Source organism: Lampris incognitus, chromosome 19 (genome assembly GCF_029633865.1).
Source record: "Lampris incognitus isolate fLamInc1 chromosome 19, fLamInc1.hap2, whole genome shotgun sequence".
NCBI lineage: Eukaryota > Metazoa > Chordata > Actinopteri > Lampriformes > Lampridae > Lampris > Lampris incognitus.
This window is the reverse complement of record NC_079229.1, coordinates 34,897,278-34,919,282: the sequence shown is the minus strand read 5'-3', so window position 1 is coordinate 34,919,282 and position 22,005 is coordinate 34,897,278. Positions and strand designations below refer to the sequence as shown.

The window sequence follows — 22,005 nt, the reverse complement described above, 5'->3', positions numbered from 1 at the left end:
CTGTATGCAAAGAAACACGCCTTCATAGGATCACATTTGAAAAACACTCTGCACCAATGGGAACCGAGGCTCAGAACCAAATCGGATAGAACCGAATAGAACCGAATCGAACAAGAATCGAACAGAACCGAAGAGAACAGAACAGAATCAAATAGAACAGAACAGAGCAGAATCAAACAGGACAAAATCAAACAGAGAAGAATCAAACCGATACCAGAAAGGTGAATCAGCTCATCTGGACACAACGTTTAATGACAAAATTGTGTCATCACTCACCTAAGTGACCTCTTCAGTCTCAGCTGACTGCAGCTGTCCCCACCCTTATAAACATTTCAGTGGCATAACCACCCAAATCAATGGGTGTCACCATTAACTAGAGTTACAATGGCCATGTGTACTATTCACAGAGGATTTGGGAATAGTTGCAATCACAGCATTGTAAGACAGTGACAGATGTACTCTTAGCCCCCCCGTCGGTTCAGGGATGGTCGTCCCTCTTCAAATAGATGGCCTCTCTTACTCTCCATTCAAACCAGCGTTCCTCCTTATCAAGGATGTGCACATCCTCATCCTTGGAAGAGCGGCCACTGGCCTGTAGATGGTGTAGACTGTGGAGTCTTGGTCTGTAGATGGTGTAGACTGTGGAGTCCTGGTCTGACGTGTTAGCACTTCAGTGTTGTGACATCCTCTTGGCCAGCGTCTGTTTAGTTTCCCCGATGCACAAGTCACGGCAATCCTCCCGGCACTTAACATTGCACACTGTATTGCTGTTTGTGCCGGGGACCCAATGGACTAATTTCTGGTGCAGCGTGTTTTTGGGTTTGAAAACAACTGAGACACAGTGTTTGGAAAATACACGTCTCAACTGTTCTGACACTCCCGCCACATATGCAATCACCACTGGTTTATGCTTAGGCAGCTGTTGTCCTTGTTTCTTTGACTGGCCATCTTACAATGCTGTGATTGCAACTATTTCCCAATCCTCTGTGAATAGTACACATGGCCATTGGAACGCCAGTTAATGGTCACACCCATATTTGCATATGAAACCAGTCGTTGGTTTCGGTCGTTATGCCACTGTATTGTCTATAAGGGTGGGGACACCTGCAGTCAGTTGAGACTGAAGAGGTCACTTCGATGATGATCATGAAACATTTCTCCCACTAAACCTTGCATCCAGATGAACTGATTCCACCTTCTGGTATTTCCTTACCTTGACTATTGAGCATGTGTCAAGACAGACTGAATCAAATAGAACCGGACAGATGTGGACACAGTAGAACAGACGGGAGAGGACGGAGCAGATCATAGCAAAGAAGACCAGTGTGGCGTAAAGAAGAACAGAATGGGACAGAAAAGACAAGAAATGGACAGAAAACTGTCTTGCGTACCTTCACACCGCGGGGGCCAGGATAACCGATGGGGCCCTGTGGACCCAGTTGGCCCTGCAGAAAAGAAAAGAGGAATGTGGTTGTAAAACTGATGGAGTGATGGAAGGAGACGTGTGGCAGTAATAAACACATTCATGTGTACGTGAGGAAAACTGGAAAAGGAGAATGCTTATCGTTCACTCACTCTCTCTCACACTTGCTGTTCTCTTTTCCACTCGCTGTCTTGCTCAAGCACTCATTCATTCATTCACTCACTCTCTTCTTCATCTTCATCTCTCTCACACACTCATGCTCTGACTGACTCACTATCTCTCTCGCTCTCTCTATCACACACTCACTTGCTCGCTTACTCTCTAACTCGTTCATTCATTTACTCAATTTCTCTTTTTCACTCTTTCTCTTGCTCTCTCTCACAAACACTCAATCTCTCTCCATCACCTTCTAATTCTCTTTCACTCACTCACTCTTTTATCACGAATGACTGACTCATTCACTCTCTCTCTCTCACTTACCCACTCTTCTCTCTCATCTTTCTCTCTCTCACTTACCCAGTCTTATCTCTCTCTCACTTACCCAGTCACCCTTTCAGACACTTACCAGAGCTCCTTTCTCTCCAGGTGGACCCTCTTTTCCTGGGTGACCCTGTTGAAGAAGAATTCACCATCAGGTTTCATTTGCATTGTTTTCTGCTCTTATCGTGTGCCATGGATGCAGGTTCACATCTCAACCAATCCCCCTAATTCTCTGTTAGAAGGTGTATTAAAGGGGCTATTCATGCTATTCGTGCAACATAACTACACTAATACCATTCGTTTCCAGCAGTTCATGTGAACACAGATGTGGCAGAGGTGGCTTGTTGGAAGGACTGGATGGAAAAAGCTTCACGCTAACTCAAACAACTGTCTTTATAGCCAGTTTGTGTATTTTGTGATTTAAAGTATGATGCATGTAAAGTTGACTTGATATGTGAAAACCCGTGATTTGCACACCAGCTTCCCAAACTGATCTGTGGGACTGAAAGAGGGCATGAAGCTGTAAATAACGAGGGCGCGAGGGGTACATAAGGGCCACTTGCCCCCCTTCCATTGGACCCAAACAACTGTCTCATATTGAGGGCAGAAATTAATGGTGGGATGGGAGTGGCTGTATGTTTGGGGGAAAAAAAGTAATTTTAGCACTGAATTTTAGCACGTTATCCGGCCACCCATTATCCAAACCGCTTATCCTGCTCTCAGGGTCACGGGGATGCTGGAGCCTATCCCAGCAGTCATTGGGCAGCAGGCAGGGAGACACCCTGGACAGGCCGCCAGGCCATCACAGGGCCCACACACACACACACACACACACACACACACTTTCACACCTACGGATAATTTAGTACGGCCGATTCACCTGACCTACATGTCTTTGGACTGTGGGAGGAAACTAGAGCTCCCGGAGGAAACCCACGCAGACACGGGGAGAACTTGCAAACTCCACACAGAGGACGACCCGGGATGACCCCCAAGATTGGACTACCCCAGGGCTCAAACTCAGGATCTTCTTGCTGTGAGGCGACCACGCTAACCACTGCACCACCGTGCCGCCCATATTATATCTGTTCTAAAAATATGGCCTAATGTTCAATAAACTAAAACGGATGGTGGATGAAGGTTTCAACGCTGCCTGAATGATGGCGACTCAGTCAGTACTGGGGAAAACTTGGGTGCATCACAAACAGTCTTCAGGGGTGAGCTGGTATAGATACATCATCTTGGTTTCATGTCTTTGGTAACTGTGTATTTTGTGTATATGAGTTTTAGCAATTAAGCCAACTGATGGAGAAAATTGCTGAAAAGCAGAAAGCCACATAAATGTGAACCTTATCATTTCAAATGTATTGCATATCTGCTTTGTGTGCGTGTGCATGTGCGTATGCGTGCATGCGCGCACTTATGTGGATGTGCCTGTGTGATATTGATGTATGTGTTTTGTATGGGAAGGAGATGCGGAGGTGGGAACACATACAGGAGGCCCGTCAGCTCCAGGTAAGCCGGGTAACCCTGACCTGCCCTGAGGTCCCTGTTCACAGAGAGACAGAGAAGAAGAGGTCATACAAGGTCGCACAATGTCAAGGCAGCAGCAGCTCAATACCTGAAAAAGCCTCTGCAATGTGCAATGTGCTATGTCCAATATCCAGGAAAACTAATAACTACATTATGTACAACACTGCACATTTTTGTTAATACAGGTCAGGTTTAAAGTTAAATTAGTTATTTATTTAAAAGAAGATCACAATTTGTCAAGGAATCAACATTTGCTTTCAATAACTACTTGTATTTCAATGTACAGGCTGTTGCAATGGCCTGTACAGCTATCTATCTATCTATCTATCTATCTATCTATCTATCTATCTATCTATCTATCTATCTATCTATCTATCTATCTATCTATCTATCTATCTATCTATCTATCTATCTATCTATCTATGTCTTTCTGCCTATCTATCTATGTATCTGTAAGTCTATCTATCTTTCTATCTAGCTGTCTGTCTGTCTGTCTGTCTGTCTGTCTGTCTGTCTGTCTATCTATCTGTCCATCTGTCTGTCTAGAAAATATACTTGCAGCAGTTATTCTATTGTTAGTGTAACTATTTTTCCTTTATTCGTTAATTTTTTTCCCCAGAAAACATAGCAGAAGTGAGGGGATGACAAACAAGAAACATACTTTTTCACCAGGTGGTCCGATGGGGCCTTGAGGACCTGGAAGACCCTACAAGGTAGAGACAAATAGATGTAAATAAAAGTCAGTTCCCATGGCAACACACACACACACACACACACACACACACACACAGACAACCAAACACGCACGCACGCACGCACGCACGCACGCACGCACACACACACACACACACACACACACACACACACACAACCAAGCACACACAGAGTGGAGGTTGAATTGAAGAAATGTGTGTCTGTGCAGGTGTGTATAACTATGTTTGTGTGTGTGTGTGTGTCTTTGTCTTTCTGTCTTCATGCAAGTGTGTAGAAGTGCATGAAGGTATCTGGGGGCATCCAGCATGCTTGTAGGAGCGACGTATCTCTAGGTGGTTGTCTCGTGAGACTGTGTGTGTGTGTGTGTGTGTGTGTGTGTGTGTGTGTGTGTGTGTGTGTGTGTGTGTGTGTGTGTGTGTGTGTGTGTGTGTGCGTGTGTGAGTAATTTGAGTCACTGAAGCCTGCTCCTACAGGTGTGGCAGCATTCGCAGGCATTCCACAGACATGAATGAGATGCTTTCAGATAGCTCCCTTGACACCCACCCAACCCCAAGATAAACTCATGAAAAATATTTGAGAAAAATGTGTGTGTGTGTGTGTGTTTAGTTCTCCATCTCAGCTGTACACAAGCTGATGTCATAATTAGCGCTTTGACATTTAAAAATCTGAAAATGGACACGTCAGGATTTTTGCTGTCGCCAGAGTAAACACTGTGGACGCAGCGTCCCGCTGTTGTGATGGCGCATGACAACGAGACCACTGTCTTGTTTTTCTGAGCTGTGGTTTGATAAATAATTTATCGGGGGGTATGTCTGCATCTCAGTTCACAGAATTAAAAATAAATCCTTGTTTTTCTTTTCTTTGTGGCAGCTTGGCACTGCTGCTGGGCAGGGCTGTGCATAAAAGAGGTATGGATGGGGGAATTCATGGTGTACATTTATTCTGTGTACGCTGCCAAGGTCTGTGTTCTCAGTGAGTAACTGGCCAGAGAGTTTGAGCAGGTGTGCGTTTGATTCACTCACCTGTGTTCCCGGGATGCCCTGCTGACCGGGTGGACCCGGCTCTCCCTGCGGCCCCTGAGCAAAGACAAAGGCAGAGACTGTCAGCGCCGTTACCGAGGGGACTGATGCCTGTTTGCATTGCATCACCAAATAGTCTCCAGTCTTTGTTAGTTAAACAAACAAATGAATGAGCTGCCAGAGTAGCTTTTAGAACACAAGTAACTAACTGTAGGCAAGCTAGCTAGCTAGCTAACAAAGCAGTAGGCTAAGTAAAACATACGTAACTATCTGTAGGCAAGCTAGCTAGCTAGCTAGCTAACAAAGCGGTAGGCTAAGTAAAACATACGTAACTATCTGTAGGCAAGCCAGCTAGCTAATAAAGCAGTAGGCTAAGTAATGGATACATAACTAACTGTAGGCGAGCTAGCTAGCTAACAAAGTGGCAGGCTGAGTAAAAGATACGCATCAACAAACTCTCTAATCACTGTCAAGACCTGCCTTGAATCTTAAAGTGGCAGCAGGTAACTTTTTGGATTTCGGCAACGTATTTTACATCGCTTTTTATTTTGCTCTTCGTAGTGTAGCAGCTATACACATGCACTTATTCACAAGCTGTTGCACAAGAAAATGTGGAAGACGAGGAGCCTAGGTGCACAGACGAGGTACACCTCTGATACTTCCACGGTCATTATTTATTGAATTCAGACACAGGAAATAAGTATTTTAGCCAACGATCATCAAAAATTAATTAAAAGACTGGTAACACCTTACAAAAAGGGTACATTTATTAACATTAGTTAATGCAGTAATAAGTATTCACTAAAAGGAAATAGTTAACTAATGTCTCTAGTAATCGTTTCCTAATATTAGCAGTACCTTGATTAACCTAAAAACTGTTAATAAATGTTAATAAGACATTTGTTAACAGTTAATGCTTATTATTGTTTTAATTAACCATTAGTTAATGCTTATTACTGGATTAACTAAGGTCAATAGCATTAGTTAACAATTGACGCTTATTGCAGCATTAACTAATGTTAATTAATGTACCCTTATTGTAACGTGTTACCAAATAATTGTAGTTTTGATTGCACCAAATTACTTTGTTCCGACGGAGTCATTAGCTGGGTATAGTAGCTTTTTGGAAGCGGGAGGAGAAGCCTCCAGAAATCAAACACCAAGTGTTTATTCATTTAAACTGGATGAAACCAAGTCATAAAAAAAAAAACATTGTCATTGGATTTGCCTGTTCAATGTGCCACACTTATCATGTAGAACCAACAAACAAACCCAGTTGCCCAAACACAACTAGAAATGTACAATAAACACAAAGAGCAGAAATTTGTTTGGGTGTGCATGTCCTGTGTGCCGTAAAGCAACCCCTTTATTTCCTGTGAGGTTTGCTGCCTCAAAATGTAAAGCTAAAGGACGTGTCTCGAAGTGAACTGATCTGTCATCCTCCCATAGCCGTTACACTAAAATTTGAATGACGTGAATGAAATGATGACATTGTAACAGCCATTTATTTATGTGTTTATTTTGAGTCAATTCACCTTTTGGTCAGTAGGTGGCAATTTCTTATTGTGGGAAGTGCATTTATACAAGTGGGTTAATGAGGTCAGGTGTGGATGTTAGGTCATACAGTTTTTTGACCGCGTCCGAGGCGTCGAGGATAGAGTAGCAGTGTAAAGTTACTGTAGGCTACCTAACTGTGAGAAAGGTGAAGTTTGACGTACTTGAATGCAAAGAAACGCTGTAAAAGAAGCGTGTGAGTAATACATGAAGAAGCAAATCAACGGTAACGTCTGGACATCGTTTGTGTATGCAACAGCTGATGCCGGCACGCGTTAATTACTTTCACTGGCATGCACCAGTGACTTATTGGAAAGCCACTTACAGACATGTTGTTTATTTCGGGCCAATTTAAGTTGACACATGTTCCAGTAGACAGGCTGTAATTTGCAGCTCCCTTTACTTCCATTCTGCTAAGTTTCTGTTTTTAATTCAGCACAGAGAAGCAGAGCCATGGAATAAACACATGGCCACCTTCTGACACCTCTCACCTGTTCTACAGGGTTACTGCCAGGTTTACCATGCTCACTCACCAGCCTGTCTTATCAAGATTTTCTAGGATATTGTAATGAACTTGGGGGGGCAGCCGGGAACCGCCGCAGCTGGGATGGGAACCTGTGTCTCCCGCACCACGGGTGACTGCGCTAGTCCTTGGTTAACGGGCCGGACCCTTTATCAACTAAAGGGTCCGACCCGTTAACCAAGGGCTAGCGAGTCTATTCATCCGTGATTGGTACAATGTTTTCTCTCCCTCGTTCTCTGTTTTGCTTCTTTATTATGTTTATTTATTGCTTTCCTTTTGATTGTTTTTTCCCATATGTACATTACAGTACAATGCAATTAAAATACAATATAATTTTCCTTATTATTTAGATCGTTTCAACTCATCTTTTCTTCAGATTGTGTAAATGAAATACAATAAAGAAAACAAATGAGTACGGGTCAGATTTTACCAGAACTTTGTCAGTGGCTTCTGGTCGTGTGCCCTGTGTGCATCAGCTAACATTTTAATTAAGATTTCTTTAAATTGCGGCATAAAATCAACAGCTACACTTTAAAATAGACAGCTGATGTCCCCTGAAACTTCTTTTTTTCACATTTGCCTTCTGAGGCATTGAGCTAACTTTTTTTTTCCTTCAATTTTCCCCGTGTTTTCACCCCAATTGTATCTGGCCAATTACCCCGCTCTTTGTCAGCCGTCCCGGTCACTGCTCCACCCCCTCTCTGCCGATCCGAGGGGCACCCCAACCAACCAGAGGAGGCGCTAGTGCAGCAACCAGGACAAATACCCACTTCCGACTTCCCACCCGCAGACACGGCCAATTGTGTCTGCAGAGACGCCCGACCATGACTTTTAACTGTCTACGAGTCCAAACAAAGTTTCAGCGAGCTAGCTTAAACAGTAACACGCCATCGTAGCACTCATTCACAGCTCAGTCACTTCACATTGTTAGCTGGAGCACAACGGCAGGGCCAGCCCCACACATGTGGTCCCTAACTGAGTGATGAGTTTCCCCATCAGTCGTCGCTCTTTCACAATGAATTGGCACCAACGGTTTTCAATTACGTCATCAGCTGTTCACAGAATCGGTGTCAAAACAGCGGCTTTTTAAACGCAGTCGCGGTCCAGCCATGTATTAAGTTTTAACCTAGTCTTGGTTTCATTTTGCTTCCTATAGCGCATTGTAAATTTTCCTTTTGTGCTTATGATTTGCTGTCGTACTGGGTTTTTTTTTCTGTTTTATTGTTTAAAAGCATGTTCACGTTATAACTTTAAGAAAGTGTTTCAAATGTCTCCATTATTATTATTATCATTATTAATATTAATAGTACTATTTTGAGAGGAAGTTGTGTTCATACCATGTTTCCTTTGGGACCTGGAGGTCCATCCACACCAGCAACACCCTATGGGGATCAAAAAAATTCAGATTACTCTTTTCTTTTTTGATTATGAAATCCATAAGTTGGCAGGAAGTGACATCAGAGGAAGTGATGATGTATCTACGTACTGGCTGTCCAGGGGGCCCCGGAGGACCGCGCGGTCCAAGCAGACCTCTAGGACCCTAAAAATGAACAAAAAGAGAGAAAGGTGAAGTCAGATTTTTTTCCATTTCATTTATCAAGAGGGTAGTTCTGTCCCCTGGTGGTTATTTTGTTTAATACCAACAAAGAAGGACGACCGGGATTGTAAAAGCAGTCAGGAACTGAGGTTGACAGTTTGAACAGAAAACTTGTTTAAAGTTGGTAAAAATACAAAGCCTATGATAGATGATGATAGATAACAACTAAAGAAGCCTTACACTCTCTCCAGCCAGACCTCTGGGCCCGATCTCTCCATCCTCACCCTTTTGGGAGCAAAGACAAAAAAAGAAAGGAAAAAAAAAAGGTCAGTGAGGATAACTCTGATTTAACCAGTGAATCTGCTTAGAAAACAATTTAACTTCTCTCAAGGCAGTAATGCCATTTGTGTCCACATGAAGACACTGCAGACTTTGGCCTCCTTTGTAACACAGCATTAACACTTATCCGGTTCAGAAAAGCCTTTCCTTCCTTCTCAGACCATTTCAGCCCCCGACACACACACACACACACACACACACACACACACACACACACACACAGTACTCCTGTAGACTAGTTGTGCTCGTTCATGTGTTTAAGGCTGCTTTTAACACGGAAATTTGTTTAGTTGTTGAGTTTTTAAAAGTGTTATAATCAAAATGCATTCTCATTACTATTCTAATGATCGTCATTTTTATCCAAACTCACTCATTCACATCTAGCCTACTCTCTGTAGCTAGGTTAGTTAACATTCCTCTGGAGTCTCAGTCCACTGGCCATTTGAGCCACAGCTGATGTAACTCCACTGTCTGTGGTCCGTTGTGGTGAGCACAGAACAATGGAAAGATGAGAAGGCTGTGGCTGACCACCATTCCTTCAAGAAAAGAGATCTGGAAGCAAAGGAGGAAGGAACTTACTCTCTGTCCATCCTCTCCAGGGGCTCCCGGGGGTCCTATCGGTCCTACCTCTCCCTGAGAGGGAGAGACAGACAAACAGACAGATAGACAGACAGACAGATGAGTCTTACAGTTCATTCCATACAGTAAGTCTATACACACAGTGTAATCATTTTTATTACACTTATTAATAATTTTACAATATTCATTAATTATTTTTATAAATTTGTTTATATAAATTCATATCTATAAATTATTAATGTATATTGACAATTAATAAAATAATTAATAATACTTGTGTTAACGGTGTATACACACAGTGTAATCCACATGAAAAGTGTGTAGGCCTGCCGGGTATTACAGACACATCTTTGGTATTTGGGCGTTGTTTTTTTTTTTCTTCTTCTTGTATTCCTGGTGCCATGTCTGCTTTATAGAAGGTGGTATTTGGATTCGGTGCCTTGTTTGGGGAAACAGATTTGAATAACGGCCCCTGAGATTACCTGGCACTGAAGCCCTGAGAGAGAGATTGTGACGGTGCCTCATCTCTACACATTATCATCTTCACTGTTGTGGCATGAAGAAAAGAAGAAAAGCTGTGCATCCAGTAAATGTTCATTTTCCTCAGTTTACTTTGTCGTACCACCAAAAACAAAAGTGGTGACTTCCCACCGTGCTGTCGCACATACGTATGCTGAAATCCCAATCCCAACCTGCCCCTGCAGCCAAATGTGACTCAACACTTCAGGACTTTGGTGGTTTAAGCGACACCTTACATCTGTGATAAATATAACTAAAGACTAATCCCTAATAACCCAGGGGTTTTGTTTTATGCCCGCTTGGTTTGTTTCTTGTTGAAAACAACACACCATTGTTTGCTAGGATTCTTCCCAAATCCAGTCCTTTATTACTCTCTATGTATAAATCGCTGTTATTCTGTTCAAATCTGGTGGAGAATGCAAGTATAGATGATATCCAGTATTATACTGACCACAAACATGATAGGATGGCATATTTCATTACTGGTATCTTGCGCTCAAACTGTTGAAAAAGCGTCAACTAAACAGGTTTGCACAATAGTGTGGCTTCTGCAACGTCATCAGAAAAGGGAGATGAGTTCGAGAACACTCAATTAAATATGAGAATCAACCGTGTTTAATGGAAGTCGCAGAACACGCCTATTTCATCCCCTAAATTAAAAGATGTCAGATCAGCATGGCCACAGCTCCAACAGTGGAGTTTTCCATCTGTCATTCAGACTCCTCAGTCTGTTTCTAGAGCCAATATGCTTTAGTAAATTACCTGGAAGTTTTCCTTACCAACCTGCAGAGCTGCGGTTTCCACTGTTGTTTCTGTGTTTTAATCATCTTACAGTGTGTTCACTTGACAAATGCTAAAATCCTATCCACTGTGGGGCTCAACGCTGTGCTCACCCTGTGTCCCTTTTCACCGGGCAGCCCAGGTAGTCCATCAAAACCTCGGTCACCCTGAAAAAAAAAAAAAAACACGCTGATGTCAGTGGACAATTTGCAAATTCCTATTTAGTCTGACGGCAACATACAGCATGATAAAATAAAGCATAAACATAAACATGAGATCTCTGTCTAAAGTACCTTGGAGCCCGGCTCTCCGGGCATCCCACGGGCGCCATCGGATCCGGCACGGCCCTGAGAGATAAGAATTAAGAAAAATGGAAACAGCAGAAAGATGAGACGCAATCAGATTATTCATCTACAATGAAGAGGTTGGCATAAAGAAAAGTCATCAGGTTGCATGAAGGGAGATGACGGACACACTGCAAAAAACAAGCAGATCTGAACATGGCTAAGAGTTGATAAATTCACTTGAATATTTCATCATCGCCTCCAAAATTCATTTCTCATGATGAATTGATCATGATGAATGATTAGTGACCACGATTTAAGAATATTTGCCATGTTTCAGGTCATTTTACCCCGTTGAAATGTTTCACGTCACCGGCGGATTATTTCACTCATTTTGGGGATTTTCCTAAATATGCTAAATTTTGTCTCAGTTCTGACATGTCATTTTTTGCAGTGTAATCCTGCAAATGGAAATGCTGTCTTCTCTACACCTCCCTCAGGTGTTGTACTGTTCTTTTGGCAGGTATGCTGAGGTGTGAGACGGGTTTCAGCTCCACCCACGTCACGTCCAGTATGTGGCCGGTCTCGTAGCCAAATGTACAGCTGTCTCATGATATACTTTGCACCACTGGAAATCAGATGAGGCTTTGTGCTAAGGCACAAAAATTGAACCTGACTTGCTAATTTTGTAAACTGAAGTTTATTAGGAGCCAATCAGGTCAAGACATCTGGCCACGGGAACGTGTTGACTGTCGTGACACTGAATTGTGCCCCACATTCACTGCCAGTATTCCTATTTTGGCATTTTCAGACAGATTAAATGCTTTGCCATTGATTCGAGGATTGGAGGCACCAAAGGTCTTTAAGTACATATCAAGCAATTGTTTGTTGGATTGGAATAAGCTTTTTCTAAGCTCCTGTGCTACTGTCAGAGTGCATACACAAACATCCATGCAAATACACACACACACACACACACACACACATACAAAGAGGAGAAAAATGTGTGCACAAGTGCATGTGAGCAAACATTCCTCCAAATACACACACACACACACACACAAAACACAAACATGTGGTTGAGAATGGACCGAGGTCAGTGGGTTCACTTACCCTCTTTCCAGGTTTTCCAATCTGCCCGGAAGGCCCCTGGACACCCCTGGGACCCTGTACAGTCACATGAGGATAACTTGGTGAGGAGACACTGTGTTACAGACTGGTCAGTACACAGAGAGAGGTGTGTGTAGCAGCTGGTTAAACACATTTATAGATGAACATGTGTGTGTGTGTGTGTGTGTGTGTGTGTGTGTGTGTTTTACCTGAGGACCAGGGTCTCCACCTTCACCTTTCAGTCCAGAAGAACCAGGCAGACCCTGTACAGAGGAATCATATAAACTCATCATGGACAATCTATGAGTCCACCAGTTCAAGTTCATCCCCACAAATAACAAAGACAAATTATTAGAGCAGGTGAAAAAAAAACGATTAAAAAGATTACAGCAACCAGCAGATGGCGAAATTGAGCTAACTAAGTCGACGTCCCGTCACTACGTTTGCGAGGTAAACGCCATATACTATGAAATATAATAGGAGTTACATGAAGGACACGTGACCCTTGACAACACACAACATATAACAAGTGAGTGAAATCATGTTGATCATGCAGGACGACACCTGAAGCCTCAAATTTAAATAACTGGGGGCGGATTAACACCAATGGATCGTTTTTTGGCATATACTTAAGTCTAAAATGCTGTTTGCTAAATTGTGGGTCTTGGCAGAGATTTTGGGTCATGCAGTCTGCACACTATGGATTCAAAGCTAGTTATTTGGCATTTACAGACGCACTCTTTTTTTTCCTTTCACTTTTTCAACTGGAGCGGGGAGAGCGTTTTGGAAGAGGTGCTACGCGGCAAATGAAAAGCGCTTTAAAGTCCTTATCTCGTTCTCTCTGTTTTCACATCTTCTGTGTTTAAAAAGGGTCATTCTTTTGGTTCTTTTGCAGGGTCTTTTTCCTGCACACATAAATAGTGACTCGTGTATCAACAGGTCTGTCCGGCTGGGAGAAACAGGGAGGGGCCCAGCACATAACAGGAGCTGATGGGGACCCAAAAACTGCTGTGGACAGGTTTGGTATAAGATTTGATATATTCATTTATGTCTTTATTACTGCACATAATCGTGTCATATCTACATAATCTGCTCATATACTGACAGTGTCCCCTCATCTCTGTTATTATTATTGTATAATCCGTCTTCCCCAAGCTGTTGCTACTGCTCTTATGTGTTGTGTGTATCATCTATGGTGGAATGTATATATTGTGTATTGTATATTGTACTGTGTATTATTATCTAGTGTGATCTATTTGAGCCAAATTTCGATTTTGAGCCAAATTTTGAGCCAAATGTTATCTATTTGATCTACTTATATCTAGTGTGATCTGTTTGAGCCAAACCAAGGCAAATTCCTTGTCTATGGAAACACATTCGGCCAGTAAATCTAATTATGAATTTACGGCAAACTGTATTTGGCTCATTTGTCTCCTCTGACAAAATCCAAACTAGGAGTAGAACAAAAATGCCACTTTATTAGTATCTAACCTTTTTATATTACCTAAACACTTTTCCCCCCCCTGATAACAGTTTTCAGGACAAATCCAAAACATGATTGAATTGGGTTAGCGACACCCTATGAAGAAAACTCTGAACATATGAGTGTTAAAATTCTCCATATTGTTGTCATATCTATTAGAAATACTGCAACTTGAATTAAATTTACATTTAATATAGTGATATTTGGACGGCGATTCGGTGTTTGACTCTGCATGTTCTGCCAGCCGGGGGGTGAAGTTGGATTTACTACAAAGACAGTAAAAAAAGGAAGAAGTGCACCCTTACGTCTTTACTCACCCTGGCCTGGGGCATTAGTTTGGGGTATTTAGAGTTGGGAGAGAGGGTGTTTGGTGAAAACTAAATACTCACCACTGGTCCAGATCTTCCTGTCAGACCCATTGGCCCCGGAGGTCCCCTCATAGCCAGCTGTACGGCAGACAAACCAACCGAGGTTAGAAACACAACATAAAACATACGAAATGAAAGAAAAAGAAAGACACTTTATTTGTCATTGTAAGCAAGCACACAACAAAATTCAGAAAGCACCTGGGACGGCCTGGGGTTTGACCCAGGACCTTCTTGCTGTGAGGCAACAGTGTTAACCACCGGGCCACCATGCCACTGAGGCAAAACTGTCTTAAGAACTCATGTTCCATTTCCATTCTGAAGAAAAACTAAACATTCATCATTTAGGACCTGGTCTGTTTTGAGTTTTACCATTTTGTTGTGAATAATATGGCTTCATTTAATTTTGCCTTCTGTTCCTGTGGATAAACATATATCAGGAGAGGCATGGCTCAGGAGGTAGAGTGGGTCATCTGGTAATCGGAAGGTCGCTTGTTCGATCCCCAGCTCCTCCAGGGAGCGTGTCGAAGTGTCCTTGAGCAAGACACTAAACCCCTAACTGCTCCTGATGAGCAGGTTGGTGCCTTGCAGGGCAGCCTCCACCATCAGTGTGTGAGTGTGTGTGTGAATGTGAGGCATCCATTGTAAAGCCCTTTGAGTGGTGGGTAGACCAGAAAATTGCTACATACATGCAGTCCATTTACCATTTATATACTATTTTTCACCAACACTTCTCATTTGGATCAAACTAAATTCACACAATCATTTATTTAATGGTCTGTACTGAGGTGTTTTTTTTAACCTTTATTTATACATGTGATCTCATTGAGACACGGGGTGTCATTCTCAAGACAGACCTGATCAAGCAACAACAGTTTGTTAGTTTAACTGTTGATGGGCAACCAACAAGACTGCTATAACTCAAGACTAAACCAACCCCCCCCCCCCACACACACACACACCTCCCATTTTCTACACCTGTTCGTCTCGGCCACCCACAGACCATGAGCCCTGTAGTATTTTTAACAGTCCTTCCCAATGCCCATCTGTTCAAAGTTGCCTTTTTACGTTGCTCTCCAGCCTGCTCGGCATGTCTCCTTTTAGCCTCAAAAGGCTATAGAAAGCTCAAAGTACCAATACACACACACACACAAAAATGGCCATAAAATTCCTGACGCTGTTAGACTAAAATGCACACGGACATGAGTTTTATCTCCCTTCCTTTTTCCCCAGCAGCTATATGTATATGTATGTATGTGTGTGTGTGTGTGTGTGTGTGTGGGGGGGGGGGGGGGGGGTCAGACTTACTCGGGCCTGGGAGAGGATCGCCTGGGCTTGGGCTTCCTGAGCTGACACCACGGGACCCTTCTCACCATCTCCACCAAAACGGAACTGTTCACACACACACACACACACACACACACACACACACACACACACACACACACACACACACACACACACACACACACACACACACACACATTAACATGCAAATAAATTGAATTGACATGTTATATTTGACATCAGACAAGTTAGGAAACATTTCAGCCATATTCATCTGAGTATTCAGCTGAGTGGGAATTTAAAAAGTACATGAACCGAGTTCATAACTACTATCACCTGTTTCTAATGTATATATATGACTATGCGATATTTTCAGGACAGTACTCGCAGCAGAATTATATCAGTGCAATACTCTGAATACACCTGTGTTAATATCCTTTGTTTCTATTTTTATTCTATCCAAAGCTGTATTTATATCTTTATTCATGTTACTACTTGTACTGTACTACTGCAAAGTTCCACTACTGTATAATTTCATTTATATGTACTACATTAGTATTTACCTTACAGTTTTTTTAGTGTCAATACTGCACTGTATTTATCCACTTCTATATCCATAGTCAAGTGTGGGTGCCATAGTGCAATATTTAATATTCAGTCCGATTCTCTGCAACCTGTACATAATGGTATGTGTGTGCATGTATTATCAGTGTTCCCTAATCCCTACCAACTAAATTATTATTACTGCTTAACCTCCCTTACCCCACCCTTTTTGCTGTCATGGTGTATTGAGTTTTGTCTTGTGCTGATCTATGTGAGTCAAACTGGGACCAATTCCATATGTGGAATCATACTTTGCCAATAAATCTGATTCTGATTCAGATCATCTTTAGTTAAGTCAGTGCAGGTCCCGAATGTCATCATTCTGATCACTTACAGGCAGCATTAGCATGGTGCCGGGGGGCCCTGGCAAACCATCAGCACCAGGGAGACCGGCCCGACCCGGGGGACCCTAAGAAGGAAAAAGAAAGGGGGAGATATAAAGAGAAAGAATGAATGGACAAAAGTCAAATGTATGATGTGAAAGAGGAACACGAGGAGGGAGGAAGATGCTCTGACTTAGGCTCTACATTCTTCCTCTTCATTTCTCTGTCATGACTGTTATCACTCATTGATAAAGTTCATGGTCTTTCTACAGAAAAGTACATGTACATGTGCTATTTGATGAATAAGCAAGGCTAAACTGATCTACTAATTAAGACAAATGCACAGTCAGACACACACACACACACACACACACACAGATACTCTTAATAAATAAGAATGCCCTTTGCTTGGCAGTGGAAAGGGGATAGTGGTGGTGGTGGTGTTAATTGGAAAGGGGGCAGAGGTATTTGGTAGGGGTGTCCTTTGCCCCCTCTCCACTTTGGGCTGCAGCATATTGAATAGAATCCTGATTGTAAAGTGTTGTCACTGAAGCAGAAAGACAGAACGTGCCAAACGCAGATGTGTTTTATGGGGTTGTACTGGTACCTTGCATGTTTATTGATAATGGTATGGGATAATGATCTGAGCACACTGTAAAGCAAAATGAGTTTGTTTGTAAGATACTAGAAATCTCAAAATACAAAATTCAAATTTCAATTCAATGGCAACGCATTCTGACTTATCACTTAATATCACATGTTCCTAACATTCTGTTTATGTTGATCTTGAAAGTCTTTTGTATTGGGTTTGTTAAAATCTCGATTTGCTAAAACAAACCCAGAATGGGCTATGCGCTCATGAATGGAGATTTTAATCTTTATTCTTTAAATTAAAAATCCATACATATAAACCATTACCTTTCCTTAATACCTTCCCTAAACTATGTTAAAGGAAAGCATGTGTACAACTGAGTACAACACAGTCCACCAAATTTGAATCTTGTAATGATGTATTAAATAGAACTGGTAAAACCAGATTAGTTTACATTTTTTAGCAAGAAACATAGAAATGGGACAAAATGTGAAATGACTGATTAAATAAAATACAAAAAAAAGTTTGAAATCAACGAGTAAGCTAGAAATACTGAGTCAAGTTGTGTGTGTGGGGGGGGGCAGTATACCCAACAAGTGTAAAAGAGATAAATACAATAAGAAATGCTTTTAGGAATTTTGAGTAATTGCATGTCAAATTGTGGTATTTGTAGTGTCTGGGCTTGACAATGAGTATATCCTCCCATATTGATTATTTTATGCAAGTGTTGGGTTTGGCCACAACTGTCAAAGTTAATTTAAGGACAAAATAGGCCATTAAGGCTTAGATCTGGTCAGGTTTTGATAGCTGTGATGAGAATCTATGTTATTATTGTAGGGACTTCCAGCATCCGATGCTATAATGTGGGTTTTATGGCAATGGGAACTAAAACCTCCCAAAAAGGTCTTTAAAGAAAAAGAAATCATTAAAATGTTAGAAATTCAGCATTTTTTTGTTCTTGGATAAACTTCAACTCTCCTATAGTTTACAAAGAAAAAAAAATGCTTTCTTTCCGAAAACCCTGCTCCTGAGATTTTTAGCATACGACTACAACTGACAGGTATTCAGTCCAATTATTTATGATTTGGAAGAACTCTGGGTTCATTTGGATTTCATTTATGCACCAAACACACACACACACACACACACACACACACACACACACACACACACACACACACACACACTGGGCCACAGTTTGAGGGGATGGAGAATAAATGCTGGATGTAGGTGTGATTAACATGCACACCCTGCCCTCAACCAGCACACACACACACACACAGGTCCTGTCTGTCTGTCTGTGAGCCATGCCACGTTCTCCAGTCCAAAACTAACATTCTCTTCCCTGACTGCTGCGTGTGCATGTCTGAGGGTGTGTGTATTTGTGTACATGCCTGTTTCCGTGTCTGTTTGTCTACGTTTGTGTGTTTTAGAGAGAGAGTGGGTCGGCGAGAGAGAGAGAGAGAGAGACAGAGAAAAAGAGAGTATCTGTGTGTTTGCTTATGTGTGTGTGTGCGTGTGTATTTGTGTGTGTGTGTGTGTGTGCGTAGGCGTGTGTGTGTGAAGTGAAGTGCTTTGCGCTGATGATCAGTTCTACCCTTCTCAAAGGGAACCCTGCATGACTACAGTATCACTCATACTGTTTCTGAATGTGAGCTTGAGGAATTTGGCCATTACAGCCGGCCTATTCAAATAATCTGTGTTGCTTAACAAGTGAAACCATCAATACACAGAAAATTATCTCAGCTACAGTGGGCAGTAAAACTGCTCCACACCCGACATACTGACTCAGCTTACAGTGTATTATTACACTAACACAGGCTGTGTCATTCCTCAACAGTTCCATGTTTGAGATGGGCATCTCATACAATACACACTTGATGCAACCATGGACATAGGGCCACTGCCGCCTGCTGTCAGCTATGATAAAAACATCACCAAGTCACAGTCACGTTAATCTGACGTTACAGACCTGTCAGTGACATTTAGCCCTCTAACACACACTTCCTCTCTTTTTCACACTTTTTTTCTCTGATCTGGTGCCTTTTTTCCTCTCTCCTCCACTTCCATTTACAACAACTTACTGCACATGTAGAAATATGCACACACACGCACACACACACACGCATGCCTGTTTGGGTTTAAATGCTGACATAAAATCATTCACATAATCACATGTACAAAGTCATATATGTGTATGTGCAAAGCTGCAGGTGGTGTGGGGCCCTAAACGGCAGCTTACTCTGTCACCAGGATCTCCGCCGGGGCCTGGGGGTCCTTGCAGGCCTGATGGACCTGGAAGACCCTAAAGGAGACACAACCAGGCCAGCAGACCATCATTATCACGACTGGTAGTATATTATACTGACACAAGACTGAAACGCTGACCATCTCCTCATCCATCTTCTTTCAGTAATATCTATCCATTCTTTTTCCGAGAGCAACTTTTGCTGTAACACAGTTGTGTCATTACGAGAGTAAAACACAAAATGAAGGCAGGACAAAACATTGCAGGTTATGGGATACGAAAATAAACACTGGAAATAAAATAGATGTGCATCAGAATAAGCTGATAATATACTCACAGCTGGACCAGCTGGTCCCGGTGGTCCTTCGATCAGCATGCCCTTGAAAAAGAGCGAACGTGTTGACTCAAATAATGTGTTGTCACGAGCATTACAGACACTATCAAGAAGCTCAGCTGATAGTTACTGCAAACCTTTTGCAATTTCCCCCCCACCCTTTTTCTCCCCAGTTGTATCCGGCCAATTACCCCACTCTTCCAAGCCATCCCGGTCGTTGCTCCACCCCCTCTGCCAATCCGGGGAGGGCTGCAGACTACCACAGGCCTCCTCCCATACATGTGGAGTCACCAGCCGCTTCTTTTCACCTGACAGTGAGGAGTTTCACCAGGGGGGTGTAGCACGTGGGAGGATAATGCTATTCCCCTCAGTTCCCCCTCCCCCCTCGAACAGGCACCCCAATCGACCAGAGGAGGCGCTAGTGCAGCGAGCAGGACACATACCCACATCCGGCTTCCCTCCCGCAGACACGGCCAATTGTGTCTGTAGGGACGCCCGACCAAGCCAGTGGTAACACGGGGATTCGAACCGGCGATCCCCATGTTGGTAGGCAATGGAATAGACTGCTACACTACCCGGATAACCTGGATTGCATTATTGATTGTGACGTTGTTTGTTTGGGCCTTACAGGTTCGATCACTGCCGGCTCGCCCTTTTCTCCTTTCTGGCCAAATGCTCCTCCAGCACCCGCGACCTGCAGGTACAGAGACACAACAGCAAGCTAAGACTTCCCATAGCAGCTGTCGTCCACGGCTGGATGAATGTCAAACGTCAACACGTGACTCAGAACGAATAAGGAGACAAACCAGCAAGTGAACAGAATATGTGCTGCATTTAAAAAACAAAAAACAAAAAAAGGGGAGAATATCTACATGTGAAACATCAGCCGGCATCATATTTCCAGTGAAAGCTCTTTCAGAGATGAGTGAGGTATAAAGAAATGAAGGTATGGAACAAAACAGGCGTGAGGTTAGTCATAATGAGCACAGACGGACCTGAAACGGAGCGGTGATGTCATTGCATTCCCATGGTGCAGTGCGTTTTGTGGCAACGGTGTTGAAGCACAAAATGACACCCGCATGCACCGTGCAAAAAGGTCCTTCGGTAAATGCAGCATCAGTATTCACAACTAACAGATGTCACCCCGAAACCCAGACTTTCAGGCCAAATGAAGTTTTCTGAAAATGTTTTTGTTTTCCCGCCGTTCACCCACCGTTCCAAAGCTGCATCCCTGAGTTGATATACAGCTGAGTCAACTAGTTAAAAAGAGTTAAAGACAAACTTCTTTGGACAACGGAGGAACATAGTGCACGTAGGGCTGAACCAAACAGATGATTACATAGATGAAGATGAGATAAATGGAAGTGAGGTTGTTTTTAAGTCGTATTAACGTCATAATTTACAGGACTACGGTTCAGACTTAGTATCAGCTGTAGTCATGGCTGATGCAGATGTGGTTCGATGTTTGGGCTGGGCTGCAAGGAGGCGGCTGGAATGAGCATGTTCATATCTCTGTTGGATCTTTACGTGTGTGTGTGTGTGTGTGTGTGTGTGTGTGTGTGTGTGTGTGCGGCTGCTCACACTGTGGAATGAGCTAATTGCTGTGTCCTGGGGCGTATAGGGAAAGATATGTCACCGACAGACAGCTTGTTAAATTTGCTGAGAAGGAGGGAGTAGAAATAAGGGGAGGGTTCAAACCTGCTGCTGTGGGGCAGGTAGGGGTAGGGGTGGGGGGTTTAGGTGGGGAGGCTGGGGGCAAGGTTGGCCAATATAGACTGATTGAAGTGCAGTGTAACGTGTGGGGGAAGGAAGGCGAGAGAGAATGGGAGTGAAGTGGAAGGGAAAAAAAGTGTGATTTTTGCATTTGTGTGTGAACATGCATTTGTGCAGACTAGAAAAAAAAAGTCATTCACTGACGATCAATTACAAAGAAAACATGAATGCATACACTGTCCCCCCCCCCTCTCACACCTGTCAAATCACTCCATCACCGATCGGCCGCGGGTGGGAGAAGAGAAAAGGTGAAGGAAACAATAGAAAGTGTTTACAGACGAGACCAAGTTGTCTGTTTTAAAAGCAGAACCTACACACGACATGACAATGACACAATCCCCATGCCAAACTGCTGACTAGAGAGAGAGACAGAGAGAGAGAATCCCTACCCGCTTAAAGGTACCTCAGCCTAAACTAAGGGTACATTCTGAAAACGGCCACTAGGGGGGCTTGAAGCGCAGTAGGCCTAAAATGAATGGGCTTCAACAGGTAAATCACAGAGCATTGCAATTTTACGGAATTATCCTTTTGTATTTCCTCATTTCTATTGATAGTGTGCATACTGGTTCGAGATCGATCAGTTGCAAGTGAAAATTGATTTTA

The 22,005-nt window shown here is 42.8% G+C and overlaps 1 protein-coding gene across 1 annotated transcript in view; it reads right to left on the bottom strand.

Moving 5' to 3' along the window:
- col11a1a (collagen, type XI, alpha 1a) overlaps positions 1-22,005 on the bottom strand; it is a 142,997-nt gene that overhangs the window by 76,248 nt on the left and 44,744 nt on the right. Inside the window, exons 9-27 of the mRNA XM_056299707.1 lie at positions 20,258-20,323; positions 19,633-19,674; positions 19,290-19,352; positions 16,467-16,541; positions 15,551-15,634; positions 14,267-14,323; positions 12,604-12,657; positions 12,398-12,451; positions 11,294-11,347; positions 11,114-11,167; positions 9,702-9,755; positions 9,024-9,068; positions 8,733-8,786; positions 8,584-8,628; positions 5,173-5,226; positions 4,098-4,142; positions 3,399-3,452; positions 1,989-2,033; positions 1,392-1,445 (exon numbers count right to left, since the gene is read on the bottom strand). Coding sequence (XP_056155682.1) covers positions 1,392-1,445; positions 1,989-2,033; positions 3,399-3,452; positions 4,098-4,142; positions 5,173-5,226; positions 8,584-8,628; positions 8,733-8,786; positions 9,024-9,068; positions 9,702-9,755; positions 11,114-11,167; positions 11,294-11,347; positions 12,398-12,451; positions 12,604-12,657; positions 14,267-14,323; positions 15,551-15,634; positions 16,467-16,541; positions 19,290-19,352; positions 19,633-19,674; positions 20,258-20,323 — 1,053 coding nt within the window. The remainder of the gene's footprint in view (positions 1-1,391; positions 1,446-1,988; positions 2,034-3,398; positions 3,453-4,097; positions 4,143-5,172; positions 5,227-8,583; positions 8,629-8,732; positions 8,787-9,023; positions 9,069-9,701; positions 9,756-11,113; positions 11,168-11,293; positions 11,348-12,397; positions 12,452-12,603; positions 12,658-14,266; positions 14,324-15,550; positions 15,635-16,466; positions 16,542-19,289; positions 19,353-19,632; positions 19,675-20,257; positions 20,324-22,005) is intronic.